Below are 14,746 nucleotides of genomic sequence, written 5' to 3'. Positions count from 1 at the left end.
GAAGTTTGTATTATTTAAATGTTAATTTACCAGGAATAAATCATTTTGGTATTTGAACTCCAAGGGCAACCAACCTGCTGGCTGTAGTTATAACTTCAGTCTTCAGAAATAATCTTAAGACTGACATGACCAATTTGGAAAACAGCATGTTTGAAGGCCTTATATGCTTTCTGAAAGCTCACAGCATTGTGAGAATGAGGCCGTCCCTTTCTTTGCTGAAGCTTGGGGCTGGGAGAGGGAACCATGTTGAGAATGGGTTGGATCAAGTTGAGTCCTTGTCCAAACACCAATGGGATTTGGTTACCAATGGCAATGAGAACTCTTGGAATTGCCATTGCTAAATGATGTGATTACACGAAGTCACACTTTTAAACATTAGATTCAAGAATGTGGATAGCCATCTCCCCTCCCTCCCTCTCCTCAGTGGATCACAAAACGAATCGGCCAGAGTTCTTACCAGAGTCACAAATGAAGCTTAAATTATCCTACTTCAAACAATATCTGAAAACCTAGCTTTCTGGAAAAGGCTCTAATGCTGGAAAAGTGAAAGATAGGAAAATGATGAAAAGCAAGGTGGATGGGCTTACAGTGGCAATGGATACAATTTTGGACGATCTAAAATAGGTTAGGGATAGATGGAGAATATCTAGTTGCAAGACATCAAAAACAACTTGATGGCAATTAATTTATTATGTACAACATTTTGATATTCATAAAATACATTTCTCCTTCAGCTAAAAGGAATACAGTACTTTTCTTTTGGTCAAGGTAACCTAACCAACTGTAGAAAACTACATGTTAAAAGTAGGATAAACTTAGTTCTGTTTCTTATACACATTTTTCATTAATTGGAGGCTGAGGAGCATGTGCACATTAGTTTTATTTCCCACCACTGTTTAAATCCAGATGGCTAAATAGCTGTGTGCTAGATGACACTATCATAGACATTTTACTAGGTTGATTTGTGTTGTTTTTCCATAACTAATTGCTTATGTAGCTTGTATTCACTGATAAGTCCACTATTCAACTGTGGATTAGTATTGAATGGCATGCAATTGCAGAAATATTCTAAACTGAAAGGAACAACTGTCCTCCACTTGTTCTATTTCTTGGAATTTCTTTCATAGAGTTCATAGGGAAATGCTTGTGTGTGTGATCTGTCACTGAACAATCCTATGAAATCTATATCCAGCTGGAACGGACCATCTACTTTATCAGCCAGAGTAAGTCCCAATGAGCTGATCTGTAAAACAACAACACTGAATTATTCTTACAAAAATATTGCCTAAAGTCATACAGTATTCATTTATCCTGTGTATATTAAGCCTAAATTGATGTTTTTACAACTATTTATTCATAAACAAGATGAAACCTCAACTACATAGTTCTTGATTAGCGACATTCAAAACTTTATTTAATTCAAGAAGAGAATTTCCAGAGAACTCTAAAATGTTCCAAACCTCCTCTTCCTCCTTTAGTACCCAGATTCAGCAGTCTTTTCCCCCATCAAAAATCTATGCATCTTCAAGATTGAAAACTCTGAAATAATGCATGGTATAGGCAGATGTGACCCAGGGAATCTAAAGAATTCAGCAAGGCTGTTTTTTGTAAGCATAAAGCATGGCTACTTATTAAATATATCCTTGGCTTGAAGCCTTAATTTTGTTTAATTATCGGATAAATACTTCATGTTATACATAAATGCATTTATAAAACCTGGTTTGATGCAAGCTCAAAGAACTATTTAAAATTCCGTTTTTAACTTAACTGCTAAAAGAAACCTCAACAAAGATTTGAATAAACTTGGGTCACTTTTTAACATGTATATTGCTTTAATTATTAAAAAAATCTTAAACTTTGTGAAAATGGATTTAAGATATAACAATTTATAAGTAAATTAGAGCAGTGTCTGAAAGAAAGCCTATCCAAATCTGGACTGCAATCCAGACCACACTTAGAATAAATATCACTGAATTCAAGTTAAGACTAAATACGTATATTATGCATTCATATTTTCTTTCTTTCTCTCTTTTGTCCTGGTGTACACAGAACAAAATCCCTGTACTAGTAGTAGTATTTTTGGAAGTTTGCTATTGCTTTCAACCTGGGAATGAGAGAGAATGCCTGATCCAAGGTAAACCAACTGGGTTTTTAGAAGATCTGTCAGATGTCAACTAAAAAGATACTCCTTTGGTCTTTTTAGCTGCCAGAAAAAGGGAGTGGGGGAAAACAGTGCATTCCTTAAGTGCCTAGATCATCACCCAGAGTGCAAGAAAATTATTGGAGAGCATGATTGATGACTTGGAGATGGATGTGTCCCATTGGAGAATACACATCCAAGGGATGGGGGGAAGACCAGGGTCAAGGGGGAAATGAATGGAGGGAAAATGTATTTTAGTATCGGCTGCATCCAGCCAACACCAACATGTCCACTTCTAATAAATCAATTTTCTTTTCTCTGAGATGCGGCTAGAGCCTTAATGATTTGAATGGGGGTGGATTTGTTGGAGTCCTGATAGCAGAATTGTTACAGTAGAGATTATTATTTAGTTCAGGGTTGGATTCCCGATGTTTGCTGATCTTGTTTTTATATCACGCTGATTTTAGCCTAGGTTAATAATGGAATATATTCAGGAAAACCACAAAGTTCAGAGAACACCAAGAATCCAACAATCATTCTTGCATTTAATGTTTTAGTTTCTTAGATAGAAAGTAACAGTGATTAGAGTTGGGATTCAAAGAGGAAAACACAGTGAAGAATTTGATTCTTTTTCTCTCCCTATGTTACATCAGGTATGAATAGTCAGAACGAAACCTGAGATTGTCAGAAAAATGACAATTGGAATATCTTTTCACTTTAGAAGTATTTCAATATTTGGAGCCAGTTTAATTTTATATTAGGGTAGTGAGGCTGCAAATGTCCCTCACAAAATAGTACAAGAGAAGATCTAGCATTTGAATTGTAGTTCTGAAGATCTGTAGTTCAAACAGTCTGACATACCTGGGAATATTCCAGAAAAAGTGATAAAGAGTTTCATCTGTAAGCATTTCGGTAGTTACTAAGTTAGATGATGAAGTCAAAAACCAACCTGGTCTAACATTTTGTTCTTTGATTGAGAAACTGTCTTAATTAATTGGGAATGCTACAGACATAAGATATCTTAGCTTTAGCAAAATATATGATAAAAATCCTCATGACGTTGATTAACAAGCTAGTTAAATATGGTCTGAATGGTATAATTTGTGCACAGCTGACTTGAGAAGTCTAATGAAATACTGGCTCCTTATCAAACTGGAGAGAGGTATCAAATGGAGTGCCACATGGATTATTCCTGGATGATGTACTCTTCAGTGTTTTCTGTAATGAGGCGGATGAGGAGGAAGTGCTTATTACATTTCTTGACAACAAAATATTGGGTGTAATAAACACTCCTGAAAGTATTCAGGAAATGTATAAACACACATTTCTTTCCCAAGTGGATAATCTTCTGGAATTGATAAGAGTGAGTATAATAATTCATATATATTATTTTACTTAGTTTTTAACACTGCTTTTTCATTCTAGTTACTTTAGTCTAATTTAGTTAGCTACCTTGATCCCTACTAAGCAAAGAGGCCGGATATAAATCAAATTCAGTGAATAAAATAATTAAGAACTTTGATCACAGATCTTAGATGTGATTTCAAATAGCAAGTTTAAAAACCACTTACCCTATCTACCCACATTTCATACTGGCCATCCTGGATTCTCCCGTGGCTTGTAAAAAAGAACTTAGAAAATGGTACCTGTTATAAAGAATTTACATATCAGCTGAAAAATGTGAGTATTTGAATATTTCTTTCAATACATTTTTCTTTCATACATTGTTTTTGGTTTTTTTGACAAAACCACAATATACTATATATCTTGTTATGAACACTGACATTTCTATTCAATATACATTAACATCCTTTCTTTTCTTGACTGTTTTACCACACACATTTCTTAAGTAACCAATCTCTATAGCATTTAACCCATTTTTTAAGTTTCTCCTGATATAACCAATTCTTACTTTCTTACATACAACCTTTTCACTACTTTTTGCATAGTAAATTGTCTCAATTGACTACAGTTAAATAGGCAATTGTATGCTAGTTTTTATTAAAAAATATTAATTTCAATCCAAAAGTACTATAGCAACTAGAATAGTAGAACTCCATGGGTAAGTGGCCATTCTCAAGTCTTACAAAAAATTCAGGGGAAAAAAATCACATAAGAAAATAATCCTTTGTTCATGTTTCAAAAATTTAAAATCAGAGTTTCTTGCTTGCCCATTTTTTAAAATATCAGAATCCGTATTTTCTATAATAGTATCAAAAAACTCATAATTGTTACCTCAATTTCCTCCCAATATGGCCCCCCTCGGGGGAATATGAAGTAGTTATAAGAATCCTTCACTGAAGCAGGGTCATATTTGTTTGGATTGATGTTTAACATCCACGGTCTACCATCACCACGGACACGCAGACATAGACTATTAAAATTTGACCAGTCATGGAACTTTGTACGCTGAAAAGCAAGCTGCCAAAATATATAGTATTATTTTTAGTATTTCACCAATTATTACACTTGGCAAATTTTTCTTCTCCTTTATATGTGTCTTTCTTAATATTATTCTGTTCCCCACTGTTTTTTTTCCTATTAATCTGCTCTATCCTTTTCACATAACTGTCATGACAAGTGGTTTCTGTCATAAACATTAATACCTTCTCATCAGATATTTATCATATAATAAACAACTGAACACAACCACACACACATACACAAACCCGATTGCACTAACACAATTTGTATCTACCCTACCCTAGTTGAGAAAACTTTTCAATTATTCATAGACAAGATATATATCTAAATTTCCAGGCGAGTAAAATTGTGGTTACAGTGCTAATTTCCACACACACTTAGACCAATATGCCTGTGCTTATAGGTGACACTTGAGGGTAACAGAATGCAACATTAGTGCATCAGACAGAAAAATTCTAGAGACATCTGCTCCCAAAACAACACACAGCAACTTTTGATATGTTACACTGTACTACTTCACAATAAATAGTAACTGACCGTCTAATTTTACAAACCTCATCAATTTGCTTATTAATCACTATCACTGAAAAAGAAAACAAATAATCTGCATACCCCCAATGCAATTGAAGGATAGCCAAAATGGCTATGAAGTGGACTTTAAAAACAAACATTTGGAAAAAAATATTTTTTTCTTACTGAGAAGGAACAAAGTTCGCATGTGTATGCTGCTCAATAAACTGTTCCTAAGATTAAAGGCAAAATTTCTCTCAAGACAAACCTCAATCCTGGTGACTATTTGGGCATATTTGTAAGTTTTTTATTGGCAACAATGGGGAATGAACTGCTCTGGCCTTCTTACAAGAATTTTTTTTAAACTTGATTTTATCCAATGTTGGGATTCCTAGCAGTCTCTGCTGACTACTCCTCCTCTTTAGTGTTTCAAGATAATTCAAGTCAGCTACATACTGGCATCAGCTAATTTATTTAAGATTAGACTCCATTAAATGTTTTATTTCTGAGCAACCACTGACAAGATTGAACAGCAAAACTATATTACAAAAAGAACAGGTTTGGCAATTTTTTTAAAAGAAATCTGTATCTTGTGAAAAATTATAACAACGTTTTTTAAACTTTGAGATTTAAATTCTTAACATAATGGCTGACTGCACTTTATTTTAAACCACATCATTGAATAACACCTAATTAATGTAAGAAAAAATCTACTTCTGCTTCATTGGATATGCTAAAGCCTTTGATTGTGTGGATCATAACAAATTACAGACCATCTTATTTGTCTTTTGAGAAACCTATATGCGGATCAAGAAGCAATAGTGAGAACTGGACATGGAACCACTGATTGGTTCAAAATTGAGAAAGGAGTTCGGCAAGGCTGTATAATGTCATCCTGCCTATTTAACTTATATGCGGAGCACATCATGAGAAAGGTGGGGCTAGATGAGTCACAAGTTGGAATTAAGATTTCCAGGAGAAATATCAACAACCTCAGATATACAGATGATACCACTCTAATGGCAGAAAATGAAGATGACCTAAAGAGCCTCGATGCGGGTGAAGGCATCCGGCCTCTCAATTCCTGGCAAATAGATGGAGAAGAAATGGAGGTAGTGACAGATTTTTTTTTCCTGGGCTCCAAGATCACAGCAGATGGGGACTACAGTCAAGAAATTAAAAAGACCTTTGCTCCTGGGGAGGAAAGCAGTGGCAAACCTAAACAGCATACTAAAAAGCAGAAACAGCACCCTGCCAACAAAAGTCAAGGCTATGGTTTTCCCAGTTGCAATGTATGGCTATGAAAGTTGGACCATAAGGAAGGCTGAACGCCAAAGAATTGAGGCCTTTGAACTGTGGTGCTGGAGAAGACTCCTGTGAGTCCCCTGGACTGCAAGGTGATCAAACCGGTCAATCCTAGAAGAGATCAACCCTGACTGCTCTTTAGAAGGCCAGATCCTGAAGATGAACCTCAAATACTTTGGCCATCTAATGAAAAGGAAGGACTCAATGGAGAAGAGCCTAATGTTGGAAACAATTGAGGGCAATAGAAGAAGAGGACGGCAGAGAATGAGGTGGCTGGATGAAGTAACTGAAGCAGTCAGTGTGAGCTTAAATGGACTCCGGGGGACGGTAGAGGACAGGAAAGCCTGGAGGAATGTTGTCCATGGGCCTGCGATGGGTCGGACATGACTTCGCGACTAACAACAAAACTTAACGTAATTGGCTAGGTTCATACCAAATGATAAAAACAATAGTTAGTTTGAATGGGTTCACAACTCAAAGTCAAAACTAACAAACTACATTACAATAAATCAACAATGGCTTTTTAAATGCCTGTGGAGCAAAAATAAAATCTAATTTAATGCGATTATGATTTAGTCATTATGAGAATCTTAGCCTGATCTAATATAGATCTAACCAAAAGCATGTTATAGCATTTATAACAGGGGAATTTTTATTTTAAATATTATTTCACAAGGTATTTCACTGCGTTAGCAAACACAAGGACACTTTAGAATGTGGCATTTTCTCCAGCTAAATCAGAGGTTGTTAAAAGTAGTTCGTGTTATTAAACAAGAGAGTTATTTGAGCATATTCTGAGTGGGAGCAATTTGTAATTGCTTATTTGCTAGTCAAGGAACCACTTTACAAGTCTGTGTAAAACATAATACCACAATCCACATAGACGTTTACTTTAATTCCAAGTTAGTGACTAAAAGCCCATTGAGTTAAGCATACTTATATTTATCCTTTTCCATCCCCTCTTCTCTCCTACAATCACTGTAATGCCCCAAATACCATTCTGATCATTTCAGAGCCCTGTAGGTTATAAATACAGATTATCTCTTGACTGCTGTTGAATGCCACCCCAACAGGAGTAAGAGTTAACAGTGAAGGGTGCAGCCCAATATATTTAAGAATGAGGCATAACTATTATTCTCCATTTTGAAAAATAGTATTAAAATGGGAATAGTATTTTTTAGAAGAGAATTTTGAAGTTTTTGAAATGGAAGCCATTTTTGTTTTAAAGAATAAACCACTCTTTTAAATGTGAATATGATTGTACTCACCATTTCTGGTTTTGATATCATAGCACAATATCCACTATATTTTGTCACTCCATCACGAGGTACAGTAGTATTGAGGTTCCCAGACACAGTAGCATACTGTTTATTCTTATCTAGTTTTATACAAATTTCACTTTTCCCTCCAATCGCTGCATCAGAACCAAGTATCCATTTATTTATATCTTCTTCACTACGAAATTCCCATATTACTTTTGTCTGATTAAATATATAATCTTGTACTTGGCTTTGGTCAAATTCTTTCACAAAATCAACTACCTCTTTCTTTACAAGCCCACATTGTGTTTTGAGCTCTTCCACTACTTTCTTAAAGTTATCAATTGTCTTCCGTGGTGAAATTTTCTCAATAGATGTTCCGGGTCTCTGATAGCTACTGTACCACCTTGCACGGTGACCATTTGAAAGAGTCCTACACAAGCTACTTTGGCAATAGTGTTTGTTTATCAAAGAGAGAAAATCCAGCAACTTGAGAAATGAAGCCATAAATGAATATCGATGAACCGCTTCCCTTATCCAAACAAAGATACTGGTATCTATTTCTGATTAATGCAGTTTACCTTTACCTGTTATAATACAAATAAAAATGTTTTTAAAACCAAGATTTTAGTTTCAACCAAGATTTTAGTTTCAACCAAGATGTATATATCTTGTTAACTGTATTACCATAAGTAACACTTTCAAAAACATAAGAGCTGCATAAACAAAACAGATACAACATATTTTTTTTAAAAATATTTTTGTTTTATCATAAAACAGAAATAAAACAAAAGTGTGTGTGTGTGTGTGAAGAAAAGAAAAAGCAGTCAACAGATTAAGCTAAACATACACAATATTCTTAAAACAAAAAAAAAAGTCAGCCTTTTCATTTGGGATATCTTTACTGCAAAAGGAAATGAAAGAAAATAAAAATGTAATGAGAACATTATTTCTATTTGTATTTTAATAGAACTGCATACATAAACTCGGCAATGAGAACACAATCTGGAAAATACTAGTTATTTAATAAGCATTCATGAAACTTCTGTTTGCTAGGTAAAGACTTTATTGAGTCAAGATCAGTTTTGGCGATTATATGGTCAGGGCAACTACATGCAAGTTTGCTACTGCCTTCTTTCCATACATTTGGTTTTGCAGCCTAGACTGCAACCCTGGGATTTTCTGCTGGACCCCCCCATCCAACTATTAACCAGGTCAAATTCTGCTTGGTTTTCTCAGGTATCACCTAAGATTGACTGAGTCTTGATGTGTTTTTTATAAACCTTTATCTATTCCAGAATTAGGGCCTCTGATTCAAAAGATTTTCCATGGATACTGAAAGACACATCCTGAGAAGTTTCTTTTCTCTCAGAAACTCTGAAAAATAATTTTTTCAACATTTATTCACTCTTAAGGAACATTATTAAATAGGAAAAACCAGATAGCTAGCTGCAAACCAGTCAACCCACCGAGTGGGGCAATGCACTCAGTTCGCTCCGTTTCTATCCTTCGTCTTGGCTTTCTGCTTCCTTAAAGTAGTAAGTTCACCCTTAACTTGCAACCAATAGTTTCACTTAATTCTCATTCCCAATATTGTCTGGGAAGGATTATGGTCTTTCCCAGACAATATGTGGGTACGTTCTACCAATGCCAAATGGGGGTGATGGCTACTGTAGTTCAACGGGGAATTAACCTTTGCAAATGCTCACCTTGCATTCGTCGCGTCTTTTGGCCCGAGTTCTCCGCCGGCGAGTCCAACGCGGAAAGTCGTCCGGACTCCTCAAAGGAACGACAGCTTATAACGAAGGTTCCGTTTTCTTTACGTCGCATCAATCAGGCACTGCAGAACACGGACGTTTTCTCCTCCGCCTGGAAAACCTGTAGCTTTTAATGCTTAGGTGGAGAAAGAGTAATGTTTCGTTTACTGATAGTTTTTTTTTTTTAAGCCTGGTCGAAGATAACTGACGTAAACGGCAACAGGATTACAAGGGGCTTCCAAAATCCCACCGGGCCCTCTCCTACAACGACGGGCCTGGCCAAGCTTTTGTACCGCCTGTAAAATGGGTCCTAAGCTTTCACTGGTTACAAAAAAGAACTACATGCACCCATCTAAGGGAACCACCCCAACATTGGGCTCTGCCTCCGACGACGGCTCCTTTGGGACGGGCCTGGCCCCCAATTGAACGCCCCTTAACTCCACTCCGCCCCCCCCCCGCCGACGGAGGGCCTAACGGTCAGTAGCGCTTTCTGCGCCCGGCCACGCCTACATCCGACGCGTCGCATGGCGCATGCTCGGTGCCCTTTGTGTCCCGGGTTGGCTGACTGGCGGGCGGGCGAGCGGCTGCCTGGCTTTGGCAAAGGCCTGCCGCTCGAAGTGCCGCACACCGTCCGCTGGGCCCGCTGTGAGGAGGGGACGGGAGCGGCGGCGCCAGCTCCGCCATGGTGAAGAAGCGGAAAGGCCGGGTCCTCATTGACTCAGACACCGAGGACAGCGGCAGCGAGGAGAACCTGGACCAGGTGAGAGTAAGCGCCGCCGAGCTGGGCCCCGGGGCTCCATCCTCGCTTTTGCCTGGATCGCTTTTGGATGGGTGCCCTAGGGGTACCCCCGGTCGCATCCAAACGGCTTTCGTCTCTCTTCTCGGTGCCCGGGTTAGCCCGGAAGGGGAATCGTGCAGCTCCCGAGAGAGAGAGAGGGTCGCGCGGAGAGAGGAATCTGGCAACAAACGTGGTTGAGGAGATGGGAGTAAAAATTTTTTAGGGCTTTTGAAAGGCGGGGGTGTCGAGGCAGCGAAGACGAATAAGAAGAGCTTGGAGTTAGGCGAAAAGGATCCAGCCTGGCAGGTGGCAGGATGGAGAGTTATGTGGTGGCTTGGAGAGAGCCTTGAGGGTGAGATCTGTTTGAGCATCACCTGATAGCTGTGGGAATGGTGGGAGATGGGAACTGTGGGAACCCCTTTCTCTCTGCGGCCCTTCTTTCTCCTCCTAAGCTGTATATCGTTTCTTTCAAAGGTTTTGGACCCATCTCTTGATTTGCAAGCCTTGCTTGAACTTACCCACTTTCTCAATGTCCCTGCAGCATTTTATAGAGTTCAGGGACTCTATTTCTGTTTGTAGCAAAGAAGGTTCCCCTTATGTAGATTATTTGACGGTGCACTTGTTGCTGAATTTTTATATACTGAGATTAATTTTGTCTCTAAGCTTGCCTTTTTCAATAAGGCACCAGGGTGGGTAACATATTCTGTCATTCTTTGACCACATGAAAAGATTCTAAATTCCAGTCGTTATGTCTTAAATAGATTTTTTTTTTTTTGTGGAAGGCTGCTTTGGTTCATCTCCATTAATATGGGTATTCTTCAGGGTTGTTCTTTGTATAAAAACATATCATAGAACAGTGAGCAACTATTGTAGAAACTAGGCCAAAATCAGTAAATGATAATATATGTTTTGGATAAGAGTAACACACTTTTTGTCTCTACTTGTATCTAACCATAGTACAAACATGCCCACAGTTGTTTTTTGTTCTGAGTCCCCATTACATTACTGTCATCTCATCTCCTGGCTATAAGAGAGACCGGCTGAAGTCTTCCTTGTGCTATCAAATTATTTTTCCTTTTTATTTTGACACCATCCAAGGACTGCTTCAGGGGAATTGATGTTCTTGTATGTGTGGTCTCTTAGGATATTTCAGCCATACTACTGGTATGAGGCATTCAGATGATCTGATAGTATATGGCTTATCAAAACGATGCCAGGGAAAGGTATCTAAAACAACTATTAGTAGATGGTTTCAGATCACAGGTTGCTTTCATTTAAGTTGTCTTCCAGATATTGAAATCCATTTTGTATGTGGGACCACTATTTTCACTCAGTTGTTACAAATATTCCCCTGCAACAAGATAACATTAAAGTGTTCATATCTGACATAATTGCTTTATTATATAAATTTACTGCCTGCTTCAACTCCTTTTCAACAAAAATAGAGAATATTTGTGTTTCTGGTCAATAGAAGGTGGGCTCATCCACATTAGATCTGTATTGAGCAACTCTTTTAAGGAATGCATTTCTACAGATTTCCACAATTGAAATTATGTTTTCCTCTTGTCACCATATTTTTAATTAGTTTTTCTTCTGATTATATTTATTTGTAAGTGCTTTTGTAATGGCTAATGCTGTCCTGTCTTCAATTTGAACGCAGGGATCATTTTGGGAAATACTATTACAATTTTGTAGTCCTTCATCCATTCTTTTATGGAATTAAAAATAAAGACAAAGTTATATGTTGTACAAGATAATAGTTCATAGCTTACAATGCTGCTAATTCTTACTCAGTCCAAACTACAACATGAGTTACTTTTATTTTGGAAGTTATGATTCTCTGAAAAATAATAAATGATTTCCAAATGTATACTGTATTCACATATCAATAAAACTAAAACCATTCTTTTTAATATGTATACTTGAAACCAATTTTACTGAATTCAGTGGAAGCAATTCTATTCATAAAATGACTAGCCTACATCAAGTACCGTGTGTTGGCACTTCCTTTTATTTTTCATTTATTGAGATATCCTTCAGATAGTCTATAATGAATCTTCCAGTCCTTTGGAACTGAACTTGTGCACCAGGGATAGAGAGGAAAAGAAAAATCTATTCTGTTGTAGAATGATACAATCCAATTTTCTCTGATCAGTTTTGATCTATGTGCATCATTTTGGTATTATGGTAGATTATGTTTGAAAATTGTACAAGTAGGAATGATTGTTTATTCTTGATGATAGAGTTACTTTGTATTTGCTTTAATAGGTTTTTATAGCTTAAGGATACAAATAAAAAATCCCAAGAATTCTATCAGTCATGTAAATTATAAAAAATAATTGGTAAATTTTGTTTAATAAAATTATTGTTTCATTACAATTAAAAAAGTAAAAATTAATACAAACTAAAAAGAACAATAAAAAATAAAAAATACAGGAAAAAAGGAAAAGGAAAGACAAGAAAAAGAAATATGTAAAGAAATGACTTCCCTCTTCATCTCAACAAGAATAAAACAATGTTAGTAACATCACCTTCTCTTGATATACAACAGATGATCTCTTCTTTCCATATCTCATCTCTTATCTGTAAACGAATCTTTAAAGCCTCATCATTCCTTCTTTAATTGTAATCTTTAATTCTGATTCCTTTTAGTGTGTGCAACCTTCAAAGTCCTACCTATTTTTCTTTTAGAATAATAAATAGCATTTTCTCATTGGAAGGATTCTTACAAATTAACTTCAGAATCTTATTTCAAATTAATCTGGACCCTTAGTCCATTTGTAATTTTCCAAAATCAATGTTCTAATTTATTTGCTGTTTATTTAAAAAAATACCTCTTTAAAAATGTCCTTAAATTTGTGTTTAAAATTTCTTTCTCTAAGATTTGGCGGTATAAAGCTTGTTGAGCTGAAGGTTTTTAATAGTTGAGAAGTGGTTAAGTAGTTTCCAAAAATGATTAAGCAATGAGACTCTGGGAACTCTTGAGTCCTTGTAGGGTACATTATGGCTGTGAGCTTCATTGAATTCCGTTGACTCCCAGCTGCTTGACTCACAAGTCAACCACAATAATCTTGAATTCTGCAGTCTACTTACAAGTCACAATCACATAATCTGTCCTTTATCTGAAAAAGATTGTGCTAGCCACAAATTACCATCTGGCCGCCACCACCTCTATTGCCATTCCACACCACTCCTTCAGGGACATCTACTTTGCCATAAATCCTCACCTGAAGTCCTAAGTGTTGAATATTTTGGGGTACTTTGCCTTCATTTGTAGAAAGCATAGCTGAATAATAATTTTATCAGAAAAGACAGTTAATGGCTATGGAGAGAGATCCTCTGAGTTTGAGTTTTCCCTAATATAAATATTTAAACAAGCCATATTTTAAATAGGATCTTTGTCACATGACAGAACATGAGTTTCTGTAAAAAAAAACACTTTCAGGACAAGTTGTATAGTCTGTAATTCTCTTAGAATGGAACTTAAAACATTGATCAATCTGTACAACTACGAAACTATATACAGGTAATATATGTACAGGTAATATATACAGGTAATCCTCGATTTCCAGCCACAATTGAATCCAAAATTTCTATTAAGTGAGACATTTGTTAAGTGAGTTTTACCCCATTTTACAACCTGTCTTGCTTGAGTTGTTAAGCAAATCACTGCAGTTGATAAGTTAGTAACTTTGTTAAGTGAATCTAGCTTCTGCATTGATCTTAAAAGGTGATCACATGACCTTGGGGGGGGGGACACAGACAAATACACACACACACACACAGACACACACATAGAGCGCATTTAGGCTTATATATCACTTGACAGTGCTTTACAGCCCTCTCTAAGCGGTTTACAGAGTCAGCATATTGCTCCCAACAATCTGGGTCCTCATTTTACCCAAATTGTTGGAAGGATGGAGGGCTGTGTCAACCTTGAGCTTTTCAGAATTGAACTCCTGGAGTGACCAGTGAGTTAGCCTGCAGTACTGCATTTTAATCACTACGCCACCACGGCTCTTAAGAATAGATAGATAGATAGATAGATAGATAGATAGATAGATAGATAGATAGACAGACAGACAGACTTTCTTTCTTTCTTTCAGATTTTCTTTCTTTCTAATTTCTCTCTCTCTCTCTCTCTTTCTTTCTTTCTTTCTTTCTTTTCTTTCCTTCTTTCCTTCCAACAATTTTTCTCCCAAACTTCCCCTCCCAAACTCCCAATCGTGAAAAATATACTCAAGGAAAATAAAAATAATAAAGGTTGGGGGGAAATGCAGTATAATTATCCTCTAAAATGAAATTGAGAAAAATATACCAGAAGGGATGTACTGAAAGTTCTGTGCAGAAACTCTTCAAAACAACCACCCTGAGCCAAAAGGTGTCATCTCTTAAAATCATGTCTTATATAATAAAAGACTACTACTTTTTAAACTTCATCTGGTCCCAGTCTATTTGTAACTTCCAAGTTGAAAAATCTCTTCATCCTGGAAGAACAGTTAAAGAAAGGGGAAAATATGCAGTTTTACGGTATATTCCATCTGCATCTGCATTGAGAAATTTTATGTATGAA

At 36.6% G+C, this 14,746-nt stretch overlaps 2 protein-coding genes across 3 annotated transcripts in view; one reads left to right on the top strand and one right to left on the bottom strand.

Moving 5' to 3' along the window:
- Positions 1-671: 671 nt before the first annotated feature.
- On the bottom strand, positions 672-9,914 carry NDUFAF1 (NADH:ubiquinone oxidoreductase complex assembly factor 1). Of its 2 annotated transcripts, none has more exons than XM_026664591.2 (5): positions 9,348-9,914; positions 7,648-8,225; positions 4,376-4,561; positions 3,712-3,786; positions 672-1,243 (listed from the first exon to the last, which is right to left on the bottom strand). In XM_026664591.2, the coding sequence occupies exons 2-5, from the start codon at positions 8,143-8,145 to the stop codon at positions 1,103-1,105; spliced, it is 900 nt and encodes a 299-aa protein (XP_026520376.2). In that variant the 5' UTR covers positions 8,146-8,225; positions 9,348-9,914; the 3' UTR covers positions 672-1,102. The 2 variants fall into 2 exon arrangements, with proteins under 2 accessions (XP_026520376.2, XP_087807816.1); XM_087951690.1 differs by lacking the exon at positions 672-1,243 and adding an exon at positions 2,669-3,358 and having other exon boundaries at positions 9,348-9,905.
- A 26-nt stretch (positions 9,915-9,940) lies between these two features.
- RTF1 (RTF1 homolog, Paf1/RNA polymerase II complex component) overlaps positions 9,941-14,746 on the top strand; it is a 30,597-nt gene continuing 25,791 nt past the window's right edge. The window contains exon 1 of the mRNA XM_026664592.2: positions 9,941-10,155. Within this exon, the coding sequence (XP_026520377.1) occupies positions 10,078-10,155 (78 nt within the window). The 5' untranslated portion in view covers positions 9,941-10,077. The remainder of the gene's footprint in view (positions 10,156-14,746) is intronic.

The sequence above is a fragment of the Notechis scutatus genome, chromosome 1, assembly GCF_049901735.1.
Source record: "Notechis scutatus isolate UNSWTSFEM ecotype Mainland chromosome 1, rNotScu1.2, whole genome shotgun sequence".
Lineage (NCBI taxonomy): Eukaryota > Metazoa > Chordata > Lepidosauria > Squamata > Elapidae > Notechis > Notechis scutatus.
The sequence above is the reverse complement of the archived record's forward strand: the minus strand, read 5'-3'. Positions and strand labels throughout refer to the sequence as shown.